At 47.1% G+C, this 15,459-nt stretch overlaps 9 protein-coding genes across 9 annotated transcripts; 5 read left to right on the forward strand and 4 right to left on the reverse strand.

Moving 5' to 3' along the window:
* Positions 1 to 2: 2 nt before the first annotated feature.
* F5147DRAFT_572620 (SDHC, cytochrome b subunit of succinate dehydrogenase) lies at positions 3 to 747 on the forward strand (the record flags this gene model as incomplete). The annotated part of the gene is made up of 5 exons (XM_041431100.1): positions 3 to 66; positions 119 to 158; positions 209 to 369; positions 427 to 609; positions 662 to 747. The coding sequence occupies 5 exons, from the start codon at positions 3 to 5 to the stop codon at positions 745 to 747; spliced, it is 534 nt and encodes a 177-aa protein (XP_041295211.1).
* A 551-nt stretch (positions 748 to 1,298) lies between these two features.
* F5147DRAFT_684492 (uncharacterized protein) lies at positions 1,299 to 1,961 on the forward strand. Its single transcript, XM_041436601.1, has 5 exons — positions 1,299 to 1,390; positions 1,452 to 1,675; positions 1,725 to 1,755; positions 1,802 to 1,838; positions 1,891 to 1,961. Exons 2-4 carry the CDS (start codon positions 1,581 to 1,583, stop codon positions 1,832 to 1,834), a joined length of 159 nt encoding a protein of 52 aa, XP_041295212.1. The 5' UTR covers positions 1,299 to 1,390; positions 1,452 to 1,580; the 3' UTR covers positions 1,835 to 1,838; positions 1,891 to 1,961.
* A 1,601-nt stretch (positions 1,962 to 3,562) lies between these two features.
* On the reverse strand, positions 3,563 to 4,968 carry F5147DRAFT_684494 (eukaryotic porin/Tom40). The gene is made up of 6 exons (XM_041436602.1): positions 4,889 to 4,968; positions 4,456 to 4,830; positions 4,122 to 4,402; positions 3,995 to 4,056; positions 3,844 to 3,944; positions 3,563 to 3,788 (listed from the first exon to the last, which is right to left on the reverse strand). The coding sequence occupies exons 1-6, from the start codon at positions 4,922 to 4,924 to the stop codon at positions 3,759 to 3,761; spliced, it is 885 nt and encodes a 294-aa protein (XP_041295213.1). The 5' UTR covers positions 4,925 to 4,968; the 3' UTR covers positions 3,563 to 3,758.
* A 58-nt stretch (positions 4,969 to 5,026) lies between these two features.
* F5147DRAFT_684496 (uncharacterized protein) lies at positions 5,027 to 6,061 on the forward strand. Its single transcript, XM_041436603.1, has 4 exons — positions 5,027 to 5,196; positions 5,252 to 5,369; positions 5,420 to 5,480; positions 5,535 to 6,061. The coding sequence occupies exons 1-4, from the start codon at positions 5,074 to 5,076 to the stop codon at positions 5,662 to 5,664; spliced, it is 432 nt and encodes a 143-aa protein (XP_041295214.1). The 5' UTR covers positions 5,027 to 5,073; the 3' UTR covers positions 5,665 to 6,061.
* On the reverse strand, positions 5,724 to 6,465 carry F5147DRAFT_792135 (Rhodanese-like domain-containing protein; the record flags this gene model as incomplete). Its single annotated transcript, XM_041443088.1, has 6 exons — positions 6,357 to 6,465; positions 6,258 to 6,300; positions 6,039 to 6,201; positions 5,967 to 5,985; positions 5,823 to 5,915; positions 5,724 to 5,777 (listed from the first exon to the last, which is right to left on the reverse strand). Exons 1-6 carry the CDS (start codon positions 6,378 to 6,380, stop codon positions 5,724 to 5,726), a joined length of 396 nt encoding a protein of 131 aa, XP_041295215.1. The 5' UTR covers positions 6,381 to 6,465.
* Positions 6,466 to 6,516: 51 nt separating this feature from the next.
* F5147DRAFT_684503 (uncharacterized protein) lies at positions 6,517 to 8,440 on the reverse strand. The gene is made up of 3 exons (XM_041436604.1): positions 7,556 to 8,440; positions 7,445 to 7,499; positions 6,517 to 7,387 (listed from the first exon to the last, which is right to left on the reverse strand). The coding sequence occupies exons 1-3, from the start codon at positions 8,397 to 8,399 to the stop codon at positions 6,748 to 6,750; spliced, it is 1,539 nt and encodes a 512-aa protein (XP_041295216.1). The 5' UTR covers positions 8,400 to 8,440; the 3' UTR covers positions 6,517 to 6,747.
* Positions 8,441 to 9,271: 831 nt separating this feature from the next.
* Positions 9,272 to 9,666, forward strand: F5147DRAFT_684506 (uncharacterized protein). The gene is made up of 2 exons (XM_041436605.1): positions 9,272 to 9,406; positions 9,457 to 9,666. The coding sequence occupies exons 1-2, from the start codon at positions 9,307 to 9,309 to the stop codon at positions 9,588 to 9,590; spliced, it is 234 nt and encodes a 77-aa protein (XP_041295217.1). The 5' UTR covers positions 9,272 to 9,306; the 3' UTR covers positions 9,591 to 9,666.
* Positions 9,667 to 9,844: 178 nt separating this feature from the next.
* Positions 9,845 to 12,963, reverse strand: F5147DRAFT_684507 (uncharacterized protein). The gene is made up of 18 exons (XM_041436606.1): positions 12,726 to 12,963; positions 12,580 to 12,670; positions 12,510 to 12,519; positions 12,327 to 12,452; positions 12,196 to 12,274; positions 12,030 to 12,146; positions 11,919 to 11,976; positions 11,804 to 11,866; positions 11,653 to 11,752; positions 11,500 to 11,597; positions 11,212 to 11,442; positions 11,076 to 11,152; positions 10,918 to 11,023; positions 10,662 to 10,868; positions 10,469 to 10,615; positions 10,332 to 10,412; positions 10,206 to 10,277; positions 9,845 to 10,153 (listed from the first exon to the last, which is right to left on the reverse strand). Exons 1-18 carry the CDS (start codon positions 12,758 to 12,760, stop codon positions 10,007 to 10,009), a joined length of 1,845 nt encoding a protein of 614 aa, XP_041295218.1. The 5' UTR covers positions 12,761 to 12,963; the 3' UTR covers positions 9,845 to 10,006.
* An 18-nt stretch (positions 12,964 to 12,981) lies between these two features.
* F5147DRAFT_632511 (structure-specific recognition protein-domain-containing protein) lies at positions 12,982 to 15,430 on the forward strand (the record flags this gene model as incomplete). Its single annotated transcript, XM_041432824.1, has 9 exons — positions 12,982 to 13,126; positions 13,178 to 13,353; positions 13,401 to 13,506; positions 13,556 to 14,064; positions 14,112 to 14,215; positions 14,268 to 14,390; positions 14,438 to 14,865; positions 14,916 to 15,187; positions 15,239 to 15,430. The coding sequence occupies exons 1-9, from the start codon at positions 13,072 to 13,074 to the stop codon at positions 15,428 to 15,430; spliced, it is 1,965 nt and encodes a 654-aa protein (XP_041295219.1). The 5' UTR covers positions 12,982 to 13,071.
* Between the last annotated feature and the right edge of the window lie 29 nt (positions 15,431 to 15,459).

Below are 15,459 nucleotides of genomic sequence, written 5' to 3' on the forward strand. Positions count from 1 at the left end.
CCATGATGTCCGCTCGCATTGGGCTTGGTTCTGCTACGAGGAGAGTGGCGTTCGCTCCAGTCATTGGTAAGTGCGCATCATAATTCATGAAAGTGGTACGATTACATACTTGTTACAGGGAGAAACCAAACTGTTTTGCGTACCTTGATTCCCAAGCGGTAAGGATAATTGTCGTGATTTTGAACTGTCATTTCTGAATGCATTTTAGTGGTGTGCAGATACAGTCCTTGCCTCCATCAGCTTCGGAGGAGATTCTGAATGCTCAGCGTCTTAAACGCCCTTCCAGCCCTCATTTCACAATCTACCAACCTCAGCTGACATGGCTTGGCTCAATTGCAAACCGTGTAACTGGCGGGGCACTCAGCGCGCGTATGTCCCGATTCCTCACGAATGATTGAAATGTGGTGTAATCATGATATCATACAGTCCTATACGGCTTTTCGTTGGCATACCTCGTTGCTCCAGACACTTTCGATAGCGCTCACATTGTCGAGTTCGTTGCTGGGCTGCCAGACTACGTGAAGTACACTGGCAAGGTTATCCTGGCTGCACCTTTCACTTTCCACTTCTGGAATGGTCTCCGACACTTGAGCTGGGACATGGGTAAATGTATGTCACGTATGTCTTGTTTTGTTAGTGACTACTAACGTGGTTCTCAAAGTTTTGAGTCTCAAAGGAGCATACAGGGCTGGTTACGCTGCTTTAGGAGCTACGGCTATATCTACGGTTGCATTGGTTTTGATGTAAAAGTCTTGTTTCAACTAGTGGCAAGTCACTTGATCGTCACAACTCAAGAAGGCAGCATGGCCGAAACCTTGAGTCTTTGTGAAATAATTGTATTGAATACTATTTGTCACCCACGTTCAGGACTCAACTTAAAGTATGAACTCCCCTGAGAGCGAATGCATGATAGCAGGTGAGAATCTCGGCTTACGCTGCTCCGTTGTGATGTTACTAACTGATCCAAAATCGAGCCTTGCATGAGACACGAAGACGTATGCTTACAGGATATCCACCCTATGTGGCTCCCATGGCGTTTCGCTGGTGTTATCAGGAGCCATTATATGCTATCGACTCCAATCATGTTCATCTCAGCCCTCTCGTCACAAATTTTGTCAGAGAGAAAAAAAAGATAACCTATGGCAACTGTCGCGAACTCCGTAGCTCACCCAAACCTTGGTTGTGGTACGCAGCTGCGTCCTGTTCACCTGCGAAAGTTGACGATTGAGTATTGCATCCTGAGGCTGATCCTTTCGTGTAGGCTTTGTGTTGATGTGTTCATATATTGTAACTCATGTTGTCGATTAATTGCAAGAGAGCAGAAGGTTTGTTCCGCGTTTCACCGTAATTGCAGCATTTGCTTCCTGCTATTGTCACAGTGAAATCTGAGGTGTGTCATGATGCCCTTGGATGTATGCATACACCTGTCTTACGTTCAATCATTTGCACAGATGTTCGATATCGAATGTTTGACTAGACAGGAGCACAATTCGATAACAATGATAGTACGTATACGGGCTTTCGGCATCATATAAGTAAGATGCGACTGTTTTTGTGAGCGAGCGATAATATCAGAGACGATGAACCTGATCAGCCTTCATAATTTATTCGGTCTAATTGCCGTCGAGGGCGCCGAACCTGGAGACTGTCTCGTAGTTGACATTCTTAATGGTATGTTGTACCTGGTTACTTCTCTGCTTCTTCTTTTATTTGTTCGTAATCAGACTGTTGGACAAAATGCCCTGGGGCTACACCGTACGGATTCTCACTATGATTTAGCAAAGCGCCTAAAGTGCAACAGGGTATTTTTGAACTCGAAAATGGGGGCGGATAATTTGGTGAGTGAAAAAATGCCATGTTTTGCATTTTTCTGATCAAACTTTTACGCAGCTTGCGAATTCCAAAGCAGAGCTGCAAAAGCTATTTGAGATTTTAAAAGTTTATATCTTTCTACTATACGCACGCATCGTAATGGTATGTCTCCCCAGGCGTGTATGTCACTTCAAGGCACATTCCTGACATGGGCTTCACTGGCGTGTCACATGCTGGTTTGATTCGCACAGAACTGTCCGCTAAGCTGCTGCCAGCAACAAGTGTGAAGGTACCTTGATTGAAGCTCACATCAGTGCAGTTCCTCCCATCGCATACGGCCCATCAGGTCCCTATGTAAGCCAAGATTTTCCGTGCGAAAATCCGAAGGTGGACGATTCCTGGAAGAGAACATAGTGGTAAGTGCGATGTAAGCTATCCTTACAGCCGTTGGAGAAACTAATGTCACTGGCGATTTTTTTCACGTGTGTGAGACAAAAAAGGAAATCATTTTTAAGCCCTTCAGACGACACTGGCCGAGCCTTTGGCCACACCGAAAACAACTTTCTTTGTCCCTATATGCGATGGTTAACCGCAGAATCAGCAAAGACATCAAGGAATGCGCTCTTCGACTCTGGGACTATGGGTGGGATTGCCGCATTCACGTTGAACCTATCCTCCAATTGATGATCTTCCCCTTCATGAAGGACACCAAGTTCTTCAACTTCTACCTCACTGCTTCGGCTTGTGACTGGTTCTCTTCGTCACTGAACAGCCATTCGGCCTCAGAAAGGTATATCGCCTTGTCATTGTTAATGGTGGATGAGAGTGAATCCGGGCATTCGAGGACCTCATCCAGATGGTCTGGTTTCTTTCCTGCCGGGAGCTTGATGACAAGCTTCTTTGTTTATTATTTGCCATGGATGAAGACTTGTACAATGGTGTGAAATAAACACAATACTATGGTTGAAAAGACTTAGATATTAAGTAGAACTGCAGGAAGTCGCGTCCTGACATGGATATCCAAGACGCGTCGTGTCTAGTGTTGCCGCGGTGCGGTTCGGAACAGGTTCAAGGCCTGACAGCCCGAACCCGAACCTGTTCACGATATCTCGAGGCCATCGAACTCGAACCTTGGCCAACGGTTCGGTCAAGAACCGGTCCTATGTGGTCACTTACTAGGCAGTAGTTTCTTCTAGTTAGTATTGTGATGTATCACAAACTATGCTAATGAGCATCATTGATATATTTCTAGTTACTGTTGATTTAACTTAATTAGCAGAATTGATGCATCATCCTCACAGATAATGCTAGCCTGATAGAGATGCAGCTTCCATTTGGGGCTGCCTGGGCAGCCATTTGCACAGTGTGGCTGCACCAAGCCATATTTTGGATGTGAAGGGTTCGTGAAGGGTTGAAGGGTTTGTTTATCACCAAGATCTTTGTTTGATTGCACTGATTACAGCAACTGGTGAGTCCAAGTCAGGCAAGGACCATCCACCATGGATGTCATATATCTCCTGCAGGCTTTTGCTGTTTCATTTTGTAGATCAATGATCTCTCATGTTGTGTCAACAACACTATCTCTTTGTTTCTACTACTACTAGAACCACTCACCCATTATTGTTTGCACTTGTTGTCTCATGAATCTAGAACATACAGACTTGTACCCGGACGTAGACCTGAAGTCTGTACAGACTTATACTAAGACCGGCTGTTTCAGGAGCACCCTCTCGCGGCCAGAGCATCAATCCATGACATCATGCATCCACGTACCAGCACAGGATGGATCAACTCTTGGATGCGAAGTTCGAGTTGATAGCAACCATCATTTTGTTTGAGATTGTAAGTATAGGCTAAGCAATACAGTGCATTACTTAGCAATACGTAGTACGATAATGTCATTAATGATGCGGAATGGCACAACTAGCTATAGAACTGCCGTAGCTTTACGACTCGAACACGATGTTAGCTCCGACCTAGATGGACAGTCATAATCAATACGCAGACTAGAGAGTACGATGAAGGGCGTACCTTGTGAGTTGGGCCAGTGGGGCTGATTTCGTTCAAGCGTTGAGTGTCCAGGGCAAGACCGAAGGAAGCCTTAACACCAGGACGGAGGGCCTGTGTGTAGCCTACCAATGTCGTCAGAGAACACTCCATCATTAGACCTGCAGTGGCTTACCAAGAGCGAGAACACCGGAGTTGTTGATCTTTGCCTTGACGAAAGCAGCCGAATCAAGATACCTATACGTAATAGGTTCAGCGAATTTCCAACCAACCATGCCAACACCATGTGGTCTTAAACTCACGCCTTAGTGCCCACCTCAAGAGCAACGCCTGAAGTCGTTGCCTTGGTGTCGTAAACAGCCTTAGCACCAGCCTCTACATCAGCGCTGACACGGTGGTAGTAGCTCGCAGTGAAAGTTTTGAGGTTGTTGAGACCGTGAACAGTCACGGCGTATTCGGGAGCGTTATAACCGATGGCAGCGGCATACCGAGTGATCTTACCCTCGGTGACGTTGTACGCAGTCTCAGCGCCAAACAAGAAGCCATCGCGACCGAAGACAGTGTCAGTGGTGAAGGTGGGGCCCTAACATTTCCTTGACATTAGACGGAGAACAACGGAATTCAACGTCGCCGAACCTTGAACACGTCGAATGCGCCACGGGTGTGGACGCCAGACTGTTTGTAGATCACGTTAAGCAAGGCTGATTTTTGGCCCTTGTCGGGCGTCAATGACGTGGCGATGTCAAGCTTGAGGCCTTTGGCAAGGTAGTTCTCGAGCTCGAGCTGAGATTTGAGAGCGTTAGAAGTGGTCCACGTCTCGGTGAAAACCAGGCCGTTCTTCTTGTCGGTGTACTTGGCCTCGATGTCCCCGGCAATGGCGCCAGATTTCGAGTCCCTGTTTCCACCAACTTTGAACGCGACATTGGATGGCGTTTTGGTCTTGACCTCCAGAGATGTGCCATGGAAAGGATAGTCCTTCCCCAATAAGTCGTTAGAGGACTTTCCGAGGTCCTGCATTCAAATACTGTAAGTTCTAAAAGACCGCCGGCAGTCGCGATATGCATCATACCTTCCATGAAGGGGGAACTGGTTGAGGAAGAGACATGATGTAGACGTGAACTGAAGGAAAAGGGAGAAGGCGGAACAAACTGGCTTTTCTGGGCGGAACTAGCCGTGAGAAGTCCAGCGGCTTCTGAATCGGCTGTAAGCCGAAGTTGCAATAAGCCTATAACCTAGTAATATTCAGCGTTCGTCATGTCCTCTGACTCTGGAGAGGGAACGCAAGTTGCATCAAGTCAACCTTCTGGATCACGCAGACCCGTCTACAAGGTTGAATCAACTGGTAACTTTTGGCACGATGCGCGAGAAGCTTTCAAGGTGCGCCTTCGCCAGGTATTTAACCCTTATGCAACTGAACACTTTGCGAAGCTAGCGCATATCAATAGCTGATGATTTTCAACGTCTTGGGGAGATGCCATGTGCTCGGAACAGTCTTATGAGTGGTATTGCCAGTGGTGTTGGAGTAGGAGTCATCCGTATAATGAGTGCTGGTACGTTGTCTGCTAGTTTATACTGACTGTTATCGACGTCATTCGTCCAGGGTTTCTCGTCGGATCACACTGGGCAGTAGGGACTTTTATGGTTGTCTCCTTGGGCACGTGGTATGTTCTCTGAGTAAATTCGCACCAAATATTCCCACTGATCGACTTGCAAAGGACTGTCTGCCAGAGGAATATTGAAGCAGAGCGACGTAAGCTCCAAAAGGTTGTTGAGGAGATGCCAAAACGCTTCATCAAGCAGAAAGACAAAACGATAGACGAAAGCGGTGGAAGTCGAGAAGCATAAGAAAGGGAAGCACTAACCCTTTTGGAACAAAATTCCTCGACACAGGACCCTAGCTGATTCTACCAAATGATCTCTCTCCAGTTTTCCACCAACTCTGGATCGTCCTTAAATATCTGATTGGTGGTGGGTTCTGATTGAAATCAAGGATGCAACGTTACCTTGTACGACTGCCCGAATTGGACGAAGCCCCCTTGAAGGACGTACACAGTGTGATTCGTATCATGCAAAGCGTTGCGAGTTTCTTCGTAAATCTGTTCTGTTCTCAATTTTTATGACGCGATCGCTTCGAGGAATGAACGTACTCTGGCTGCCTTTGGCCCACTGTCCAAGAGGCGGTGAATAAGTATCGGGAAGATCAGGTGGACTATCCATACCGCTCCTGACTCAGTGCACAATGGAAGATCGTAATCGGTACATTCTTCGTCCCCTCGACAAGGTCATCAACCTCCAACAAGAATTTTTGAGATGGGTGATTTCGGGAGCCTTTGATATTTCCTCCCTTCCAATCATCGTCTCTAACATCTACGATAAGGTAATCTATGTTACTATCAGGTCAACGATGACCCTGATCTTGTAGTTGGAACCAGCGACACCTTTGTCTGGGACTTTGTCGCTCTTGATAAGCTTAACAAGCTCCTGCAAAGATCAATTTCATTCGTCAGAAGTCACCCCCGGATAGCCAGTGCCCTTACACTTCCTATTATACCTTGCACCATCGTACACCGGGAATCTGGCGTAAGAGTAAGGAATAAAATTGGAAGTTGGATAAGGCTTGAAGCCAAGTCTAAACAATGCAAAAACAATGGAAGCCAAACATATTATACGCACGTGTGTACGCCTATCTATTAGATGCTACTTGACAGACAAGTGTGGGTGTTGATATATTGATACGCTAAAGACCTCATTGGTTCTCCTACGTACTATTACAAGTCTGTATCAATCTTGATCACCATCTATGAGGGTATATGATGAAGGTAGCAAAAATAGATACTAACAGTACAACAGATTTTAATAGTTTTTCTTCATACCCAAGATGTCCAATACATACTGCTTAAATACACAACGGGATGAAGATCATACAGCTTACGACTTGCGTTTTGCCTTCCCCTTCTTCTTGTTCGTGTTAGTGGACCCCGTAAGACTACGGGTAGTAGATGGAGTACCAGGTGTTTGTCCCTTCGCCACGATACGCTGTTCCTGATATTTTTCGTCATAAAATCGGGTAGACTTCCGGCGCTCAATCTTCCTCGCATCCCTCCTTGGACCTATGGGACTTGTGGACCGCCTCCGCCTTCTGCCATTCTCTAGTGCACCACCATCATGGTCCACGACTGTACTTTCATCGTCTGGCCGTCCATCGTCATGTACATTATCGTCCAGCTTAAAAGAGTGTGATGCTTCAGACGTCCCTTGTGGCCCCCAAGGATGCGCAAAACCTAGGGGGTACACACCCCACGGACCTGTCGATGGCGGAGGCATTTGAGGTGAGCCATATGTCGACATCGTGGCGGACAAAGCATATGATAGTTGGTGCATTGCATGGTAGAGAAGGAGTTGTGGTGGTTGAGTGGGGTCGATGGAGGGGGTGGCAAAAGGGTAAACTTGAGTCCGCGGTGATGGTTGAGTGGGAGCGATGGAGGGGGTGGCAAAAGGGTAAACTTGAGTCCGCGGCGATGGTCGAGTGGGATCAATGGAGGGGGTGGCGAAAGGGTAGACTTGAGTCCGCAGTGATGGTTGGGTGGGATCAATGGAAGGGGTAGCAAATGGGTAGACTTGAGTCTGCGGCGTACGAGACGCGAAACGGGTGCTTGCTGTAGTCGAAGGTGTATCAGGTACTGCGAAGTAGACCGTTGGTAAGCGATTGTGCAGACTATAAAAGTAGCTACATTACCTAGAGTGCTTTCAGATGATGTATAACGGTGTGAAGATGGAGAAGATCCTCGTAGAGAAAATGATGGTGAAGAGTTTCGCTTTCGCTTTCCAGCTTGTGGTGGTCGTTCGAGGAGCGCAGCAAACTCCTCGTCAGAATCAGCGAACTCTAGGACTTTTTGCTCACCTTCCGCAGAATCCTGTTCAGATTCATTGCGGGGGATGTGATACACAGCACTAGCCTCGTCGTGCTGCCATATGCTATTAAGTTCATCTTCAGACTCGTCTTCTATGGCTTCTGGATCAACGGTCTCCGGTTGCTCTTCATCTTCCTCCGACTCGTGTAAAGCCTCTCGTATCACAGCTAGTTCTTCCACAGACAAGTCATCATCACCGTCCTCATCCCCCAACAGCTCTCTCCGTCTCTTTTCAGCCTCCAAAAAGTCATTGAGATCGTCAGTGTCTGTTGTTGCTGAAAGAGGTGGCACGGCACGAAGCAACTCAGAAGTTGATGCCATAGTACCGTCGGGCGCGCGCCGAACGGGTAGAGTGTCCAATTCATCGACGTCATCATCCTGCTCCTGCTCGCCGGGCTCCTGCTCCTGCTCCTGATCTGGGTCATCCTGACTATCATCGGAAGCAAAATGACCAAAATCATAGTCCTTTCCGTTCTTTAGGACTCCTCTGTCACTGATTATGGTGCCGCTATAAAGGTCGACAATATCATCTTCGTCGAGACGTTTGTTGTAGCGTTCGGCGAGCTGAGCCCAAACATTAAGAACGCGATGAGTAGATTTGGATAAACGAGGTCGTTTTGTAGGTCGGCTATCTGGAGGGGCAACAGAAGGGGAGGCATGAGGTGCCATGACAAGCTTAAGGCCTTTGGGTTATCTTGTTTACCAAGTCCAACAAACAGTCGTGACCTGATTGACACTCCGCTAATAGTAATATGGCAGTGGCTTTCAAGTTGTCCTTGCTTCAAGTTGTCACATCGAATTATACATAAATCAAGCACTATAATCATTCATGGAAGATATCTGGCGAGGCTACATGTTACCGTGACATTTCAACGTCAACACGACCCGACAGATTCTGACTTGATAGTGCATGTGGCTCCTCATCAGCGACTACACAGACTTTGCTGGCATCCGATTGCCTGACCAGTATGCTCTGTTATTTTATTGATCTGGTGCTGTATTTGATCCACAGACAAAGCAACTTTAATGGAACTTAATATCCCACAAACTGGCTGAAGACGATCATATCTGTCAGATCCCGTGAACGGCTTGCCACTTTTGCGCCTCGATGATAATGTTCCAATGTCCTTGTAGCCCATAATGTGTCAGTTCTAAGCTCTCAGAACAACCTCACTGCCCCCAACCCAGCCAGTATGTCGACCACGCAGAAGGGAATGCCTTATGGTATGGCACTATCAGTCGTTCGTTTACCAAGGTTGTCAATGGACTGGCTACTATTGACTTGAAGTTTGCCTGGGAAATTCTCAAAGTTTCCAAGATCATTCTGGGAACAATGCAATACGGTTTGCAGAAGATGCAAGCTCTGCATGATGTCATGCAAGCTGGCTACGTCCGGTACATCATGTCTTCATGTTGGGCTTATCAATATACGTTATGACAGCCAATCTGTCATGTTTCTGATCTTGATGCACCTCCAGTCCAGGTAATGCAAAGTGACACCATATCTTGGAACAAGAGATATTTCCGACACTCGAGGTTTGATTTATTTGTCTTTGTCACTTCTTGTCTTCTGATTATGTTCGGCGTTGGATGCATTGCTTGGTCGATGGCACAAGACATCGTCACGGCGCCGATCGTCGGGACCACGTCTTTGAAGCACCTGCAGGATCTCCTTGGTATGTGTCTTGTAAGCAAAGAGCAGACGTCTGAACTGAGTCTTATTAAGGTGCCATCAGTATCACTCCGACCCCGGAAGAGCGTAAGTATTTGAGGAGCTTATCAACCAAAGTCTGTCTTTGGTCAGATAAATCCCTGCCAATAGTTGAACCAACGAATCGGGCCATGAGTGGTTCGAGATGAACATTTTTGGCCTAGGCTACTGCGTTGAATGCATACAATATCACTGTAACGCAATGCATGCGCTGTCTCCTTTTAACTGACAATGCTGTCTTTTCTTCGTTGGATCTACATCAAACCGGGTTGATCTGGGCTCTGCTGTCCTGGCTACATGGTGAAAACAGCGAACAGCTTGTACATTTTAGGATTATGCCATCAGCTGCCGAAGTCATCTTGAACCTTGCTTAACCCAGACAAGACACAACAGCGCGTCAGTAGCAGGAATGATCCACGATTGCAATGCTGTGGAGTTCAGATGTATTGCGTGATTCTAAATTCGTGTGCTGACAGTAACTACAATGTTAGGGGGGCTCAAAGTTCCAACGCCCACCCACAAAGCCCTCTCTACTCCCTAGAGTCAGGGGGTCTATTGTTTCACACTATGCAAAGACGTCCTGGAGCCAAGTCTCATAGTCATACTCGGGTTCTCCCACCTCATTGTTTGTCGACGGTATCACCTGACTCAAGTAGTCGACTGCACTTACGGGTAACTGAGCCAGGCGCAAATCGAGTTCAGTCACAAAAGGCTGCAGAAATGAATCTCATCAGCGCACAAGTCACCAAGTGAAAGTCACGTACTTTGTCACCCGCGATTCCACGGAATGATTCGCGCAGTTGCTCTGGTGACGTTTGATCCTCCGTTATGTCGACCTTTCACGAGTCATCTGTAAGAATGCCATTGATGTCGAAGGAGAGTCGGCTCACCAAGAGATTAATGAAGGCTTCAAAAGTGACTGCGCCATAGTCTTGTAACAGCTGGTCGTAAATATAAGTCATGTCTTCATCCTAATCGTCCAATGGCTTGATGAGCAGCGTAGCTATGCAGTGCATGATACACTCACCGAGTACACAAGACCCTGGCTAGCGAGAGCTGCGCTCGTCTCTGTCAAGCTCAGTGTGTTGGTCTCGTCGCGGTCGAAATACCGGAAAGTGCTTTCAAATTGCTCCAGTTGTGCAGGTGTTAGGTTAGTCATGTTTCGGGAGACAATCTGCCCTGCATTTAGTCAAGTAGGATGTGGTCAAAGAGATGCTGACCTGATTGTCAATAAAAGATATCTTCTTCGTAAGGCTTTGCGCCACAAGTCCCAGTTCAAACTCAAGGTCTTGACATGTAAACACTGTGTAGTCGTTCTCTTCTACGTTTGCTACGACGCAGTCTTGCTCTGCCTTTGCCACGCGCGTCAGGGCTTCAGATAACGTCGGCAGGCGGGTTTGAATTTCTTTAACCTGGTCTTGCTGGGTCTATATCATTATACGTAAGCTTCTGTCTATGTGCAAGTTGGATACAGACCTCTAGCGGCCCCGCGACACCCGAGAGTTCCAATGATATGGTGTGTAGACGTTGCGAGAAATCATTAGCTAGATCCGCAAATTCTTTTCGCAACGACTCTTTTATCCTGAGCTACTCATTGAACATCAACAACGAGCGATGGAAAACGTATAACTGACTGTCGTATCTGTGCATTGATTAACCGTGACCTTTTTGCTTCAGATTGAAGCAGGTCATTCCAAGCATCGTCGAGGTCCTAGAACTCGATGTATATAATCAGGCACAGAATTAATACACTGCATCTCGAATACCCACCGAAAGCGCGAGACCGAGAGGAGGAATGTATTCTCTCAACCCGTAAGTCCGAAGCTTCGTTTGTATGTTGCCAAGGAGTGTAGTGACATCCTGTCGCTCTATGACCCATGTACGTTTGGTTGTGTGTTTGTAAGTTGTAAAAGTAGCAGATTGTTCTTTCGCATCCGTATATGATCCGGTGAAACGGCTAGTTGACCATGTTTTTTGGACCTCAGAAAGTGCATGTAGGAGCTATTGAAATCAAAGAATGCGTGAGCTATGAGAAGTAAGCGATGTAGGTAGACGTACAGCGCGAGCTCGACGCTCGTAGTCGTTTCTGCTCATCCAAACGGATTGCATCAGTTCAGCAAATTTTTCGACACGTCTGGAAACAGTTTCGGCTTGATCTATCCAGGCAATGAGCTGTATATGATGTGACAGCAATTTTAATTTCTAACGTACCCATCGTTGAGAAGGCGTGGAAATAGCTTGCAATATAGGTCATGACACTGCGTTCGTCTGGACGCATCGAATCACACAGGTCCTCTACCTCAAGGAGTTGCTGCATAGGCAAAGTAAGCACCTCTGCAAGTGTTGCCTAGTGTGAGCTTACCGGAACATCAAGATGGTCTGCGGCCACTTGGAATGCCAGGCGAGTGTTACCGTGTCGATCGGACTGAACAACGCGGTTAGGTACGATATTTATGAATGCCTCTACTGCTACATGCCTTGTCAAGTTTGTCGTAATCCAGGAGCTCGGGGCGATGACAATGAATTAATGCACAGCTGAACGAGTAAGAGTAAGTCAGAGGCAGATTGCAGTCAGGGAGTGTACTAACAGCGCCAGCCCATCCGACCAACTTATGGAGAAGTCTTGTACATCAACTTCTTTGTAAGGCGCAGTTTTGCGTTGAGCCCAAAGCAGCAAGCCTTCCTTCGCTGAAAGGCCTTCCTCACTGAAATAGTCACATTCAACGAAGCATCTTCTTGTACGAGTTGCCTTACCTGATGTCTGCGATGGTAAAACGCAAAACCAAGGTCCAGATCATACCCAAGATCAGTTTCAAGTTGCCGTCGATAATGTCTAGAGTCCAACAGTTTGGTTGAGTTCCTTCAGACCGAACTGTGCAACGTGCCTTCAGGGCCAATATTTGTTAACTTGATACCGCGTTGTCGTATGAATTCCAGTGCTTTGTTGACATTCTCTGCCTTCTGGACGCGCATCCGGGGGTTCTTATTGTATCTTCCGAGGGATGTATCACCTGTACAACACGCGAGCTATCCACACCATATAGAATTAAAATGACATACAACCTTACCCATTATTTCCTATGCAAGACAAGGCATAAATCATGATTGCTCGAGCTAGAAGACGATTGTCCCTCCTACCATGAGCTGGATTAAGCGCACACCGTCCGAAAGGTCTTGGACGAGCGAGTGCATGGGTGGATAACCATTTGCTTCAAGTTTGGTATTCAGCCTAGATAGCAACATAAGTTATTCCATCAACGGCAGTGTACTGTCAGGTAGCTCACCACTTGCAGAAGGTTCTTTCTTGAGTTGAATCCATTGCAGTTGACACTAGACAGCTAGTTCACTGTGTATTGGTGAGTAGCACTTGAAATTTAAAGAGATCGCGTTGCCAGCTGATTTGCTCGACGTGAAGGCGTACTCCTAGAGATGCTTAGTGGAGAACAACAGCCTGGGTAGACCAAAGTAGTAGTATGATGATACTATCGACTCGGGCGTTCGCTTATATATATGGAAACACACTTCAAGACGCGATCTCGATGATTTGTCATTCAAAACGCGTCGAGTCTCAACGTTGCATAATTCCATCCAAGTACTATCCTTCTTTTCTGGCACCTTCTGTTGTCCGCTATGGCGACGACGCAGTTTGATAAAATTTATTATGGCCTCTCATCTGAAGTTGGGAGTAAGGAGACTTCCCCTTGATCTCACATCCTGTATTGATGGTGCCTGCCAGAATTTCGTGTTGCAGCAAGTGGAATGGCCTGGAAGGGCGAAGAGAATGATACAGTAACTGCGATACCGTCTGCAGAAGTCAAATGGGCCCAATGGTGTCGTGTTGCAAGGAACTTTCAGCTGCGAATAGGCTTGAAGGACAGACGGCGAGAAACTTTTGATGGCTTCTTACGGGAGGTTGGTGCAGGATTTCAGCAATGAACTGCTATTAAGGAGTCTTGCAGGATCACGACAAGCTCGCAGGGCTACTCAAACAGCACTTTGGGGTGACCTTAGAAGTCAGAGATGTCACATTCAAAGGCTGGAATTGGGGTGTAACGGACATCCAAGGTGCGGCGTGCTTTAAGTCTTTTTATTTAATCTCAAACATCTATTCCAGGGCAAGATCTGGCATTCCTCGTGTCAAACAAGACAGCTTTTGAACTCCCTCTGAGCCAAGTAGCAAACTCCAACATCGCTGGTCGCACTGAAGTTTCACTAGAATTTGCCCCATCAACACCGTCTGGAAAGAAACCTTCTCGCAGCGCACCAGATGAGATGGTAGAGATTCGTTTCTATGTCCCTGGTACGCAAGCTCGCGCCCGAGGGTCGGACGCTGGCTCGCAGAAATCCGATGACGAGGAAGGAGAGGGAGAGGGAGAGGAAATGAGCGCAGCACAGGCATTCCATGACGCCATCAAAGACAAAGCAGACATTGGTCAAGTTTCTGGGGACTTGGTCCTGAGTTTCGAAGAAGTTCTCGTCTTGACCCCTCGTGGACGATACGACGTTGACATGTTCCTTGACTTCTTGCGTCTTCGTGGCAAGACGTACGACTACAAAATTTTATATTCCAGCATTGCTCGATTATTTCTCCTACCCAAAGATGATCAACACGTACTCTTCATTGTAAGTCATATCTACTTCATTTTGACCTTTGACTAAAATCATTACAGCTGGGATTGAGCACGCCCATTCGGCAAGGACAGACGAGATATTCTTATCTTGTTATGCAATTTGCCCGGGAAGAGGAGACTACAGCGGAGCTCAATATGTCGGAGTAAGCCAATCACCGATATTCACAACATGATCATGCCTCATATGCAAATCAGGGAAGACATCGAGAAGTACGACAGACTGAAAAAGAACTATGAAGACCCCACTTTTGAGGTTGTCTCAGGTGTTTTCCGTGCTCTATCCAAGAAAAAGATCATCAGCCTAGGGTCATTCAAAAGGTGAGCAAGTCGTCTTGCGCTTAGAGTATGGCTAACTCCTGTCTTAGTCGCGATGGTCACCCAGGCATCAAAGCGAATCTCAAGGCCGTGCAAGGCGACTTGTTCATGCTGGAGAAATACATCTTCTTTGTTTCCAAACAGCCGACTCTCATCGAAATATCCGACATTCATCAATGTGTCTTCTCTCGAGTTGGTGCAAGCATGGGTGCCACTGCAGCCCGCACATTCGATCTGAAGATTGTGACCAAGAGCGGCCCAGAGTACACGTTCACGTCGATCAACAAAGAGGAACACGAGCCGGTCGAGGCTTATCTCAAGGAAAAGAAAGTGAAGTTGAAGAATGAGATGGTGCCCGATGTCGACATGCTAGCTGCTGTAGGTGACTCCTCTGATGAAGAAATGCAAAGTGTTGCGAGTAGTGGGGATGAAATGCCCAAGCCAAGGTTGGGTGGTGATGATGAGGATAGCGAAGAAGGTGCGGATTTTTCTCTGTGTCATGTGATAGCTCTCATTCTTGTGTTGTAGATGAAGACTTCCAGGCCTCGTCCACAGACGAGGGCTCACCGAGTGAAAGCGACTCAGATTCTGACGGCGGTGTTACTGCCTCTGATGCTAGCGGAGATCGCGAGCTGGCGAATGCCGCGAAAGGAAAGAAGAAATTGACCAAGAAGAAGGCGAAGGGCAAGGCAGCTGGCAGTGACGCAGGGGATGACGAAGATAAACCAACGAAGAAGAAAGCGAAGGCCAAAGCGGCCGGTAGTGAGGCTGGCGATGATGAAAATAAACCCAAGAAGAAGGTCAAGACCAAGGCAACTGGTAGTGACGCAGGCGATGAAGATAAACCCAAGAAAACAGCGTCCAAACCTAGGCCCAAGCCTAAAGCCAAGAAACAGGACGATGATGCCATGGATGTTGACCAGGATGAGGAGCCAAAACCCAAGCCAAAACCAAAACCGAAACCGAAACCCAAAGCTTCTGGTCCTAAGGAAGGTGAGGAGGACGAACCCGCCAAGAAGAAACCCAAGGTATCTTCGGATTGAAACACTCGTGTACTTTTACTTGCTCCTTA

This window comes from Suillus discolor (assembly GCF_016758755.1).
Source record: "Suillus discolor strain FC423 chromosome Unknown F5147scaffold_15, whole genome shotgun sequence".
In the NCBI taxonomy this organism is placed as follows: domain Eukaryota; kingdom Fungi; phylum Basidiomycota; class Agaricomycetes; order Boletales; family Suillaceae; genus Suillus; species Suillus discolor.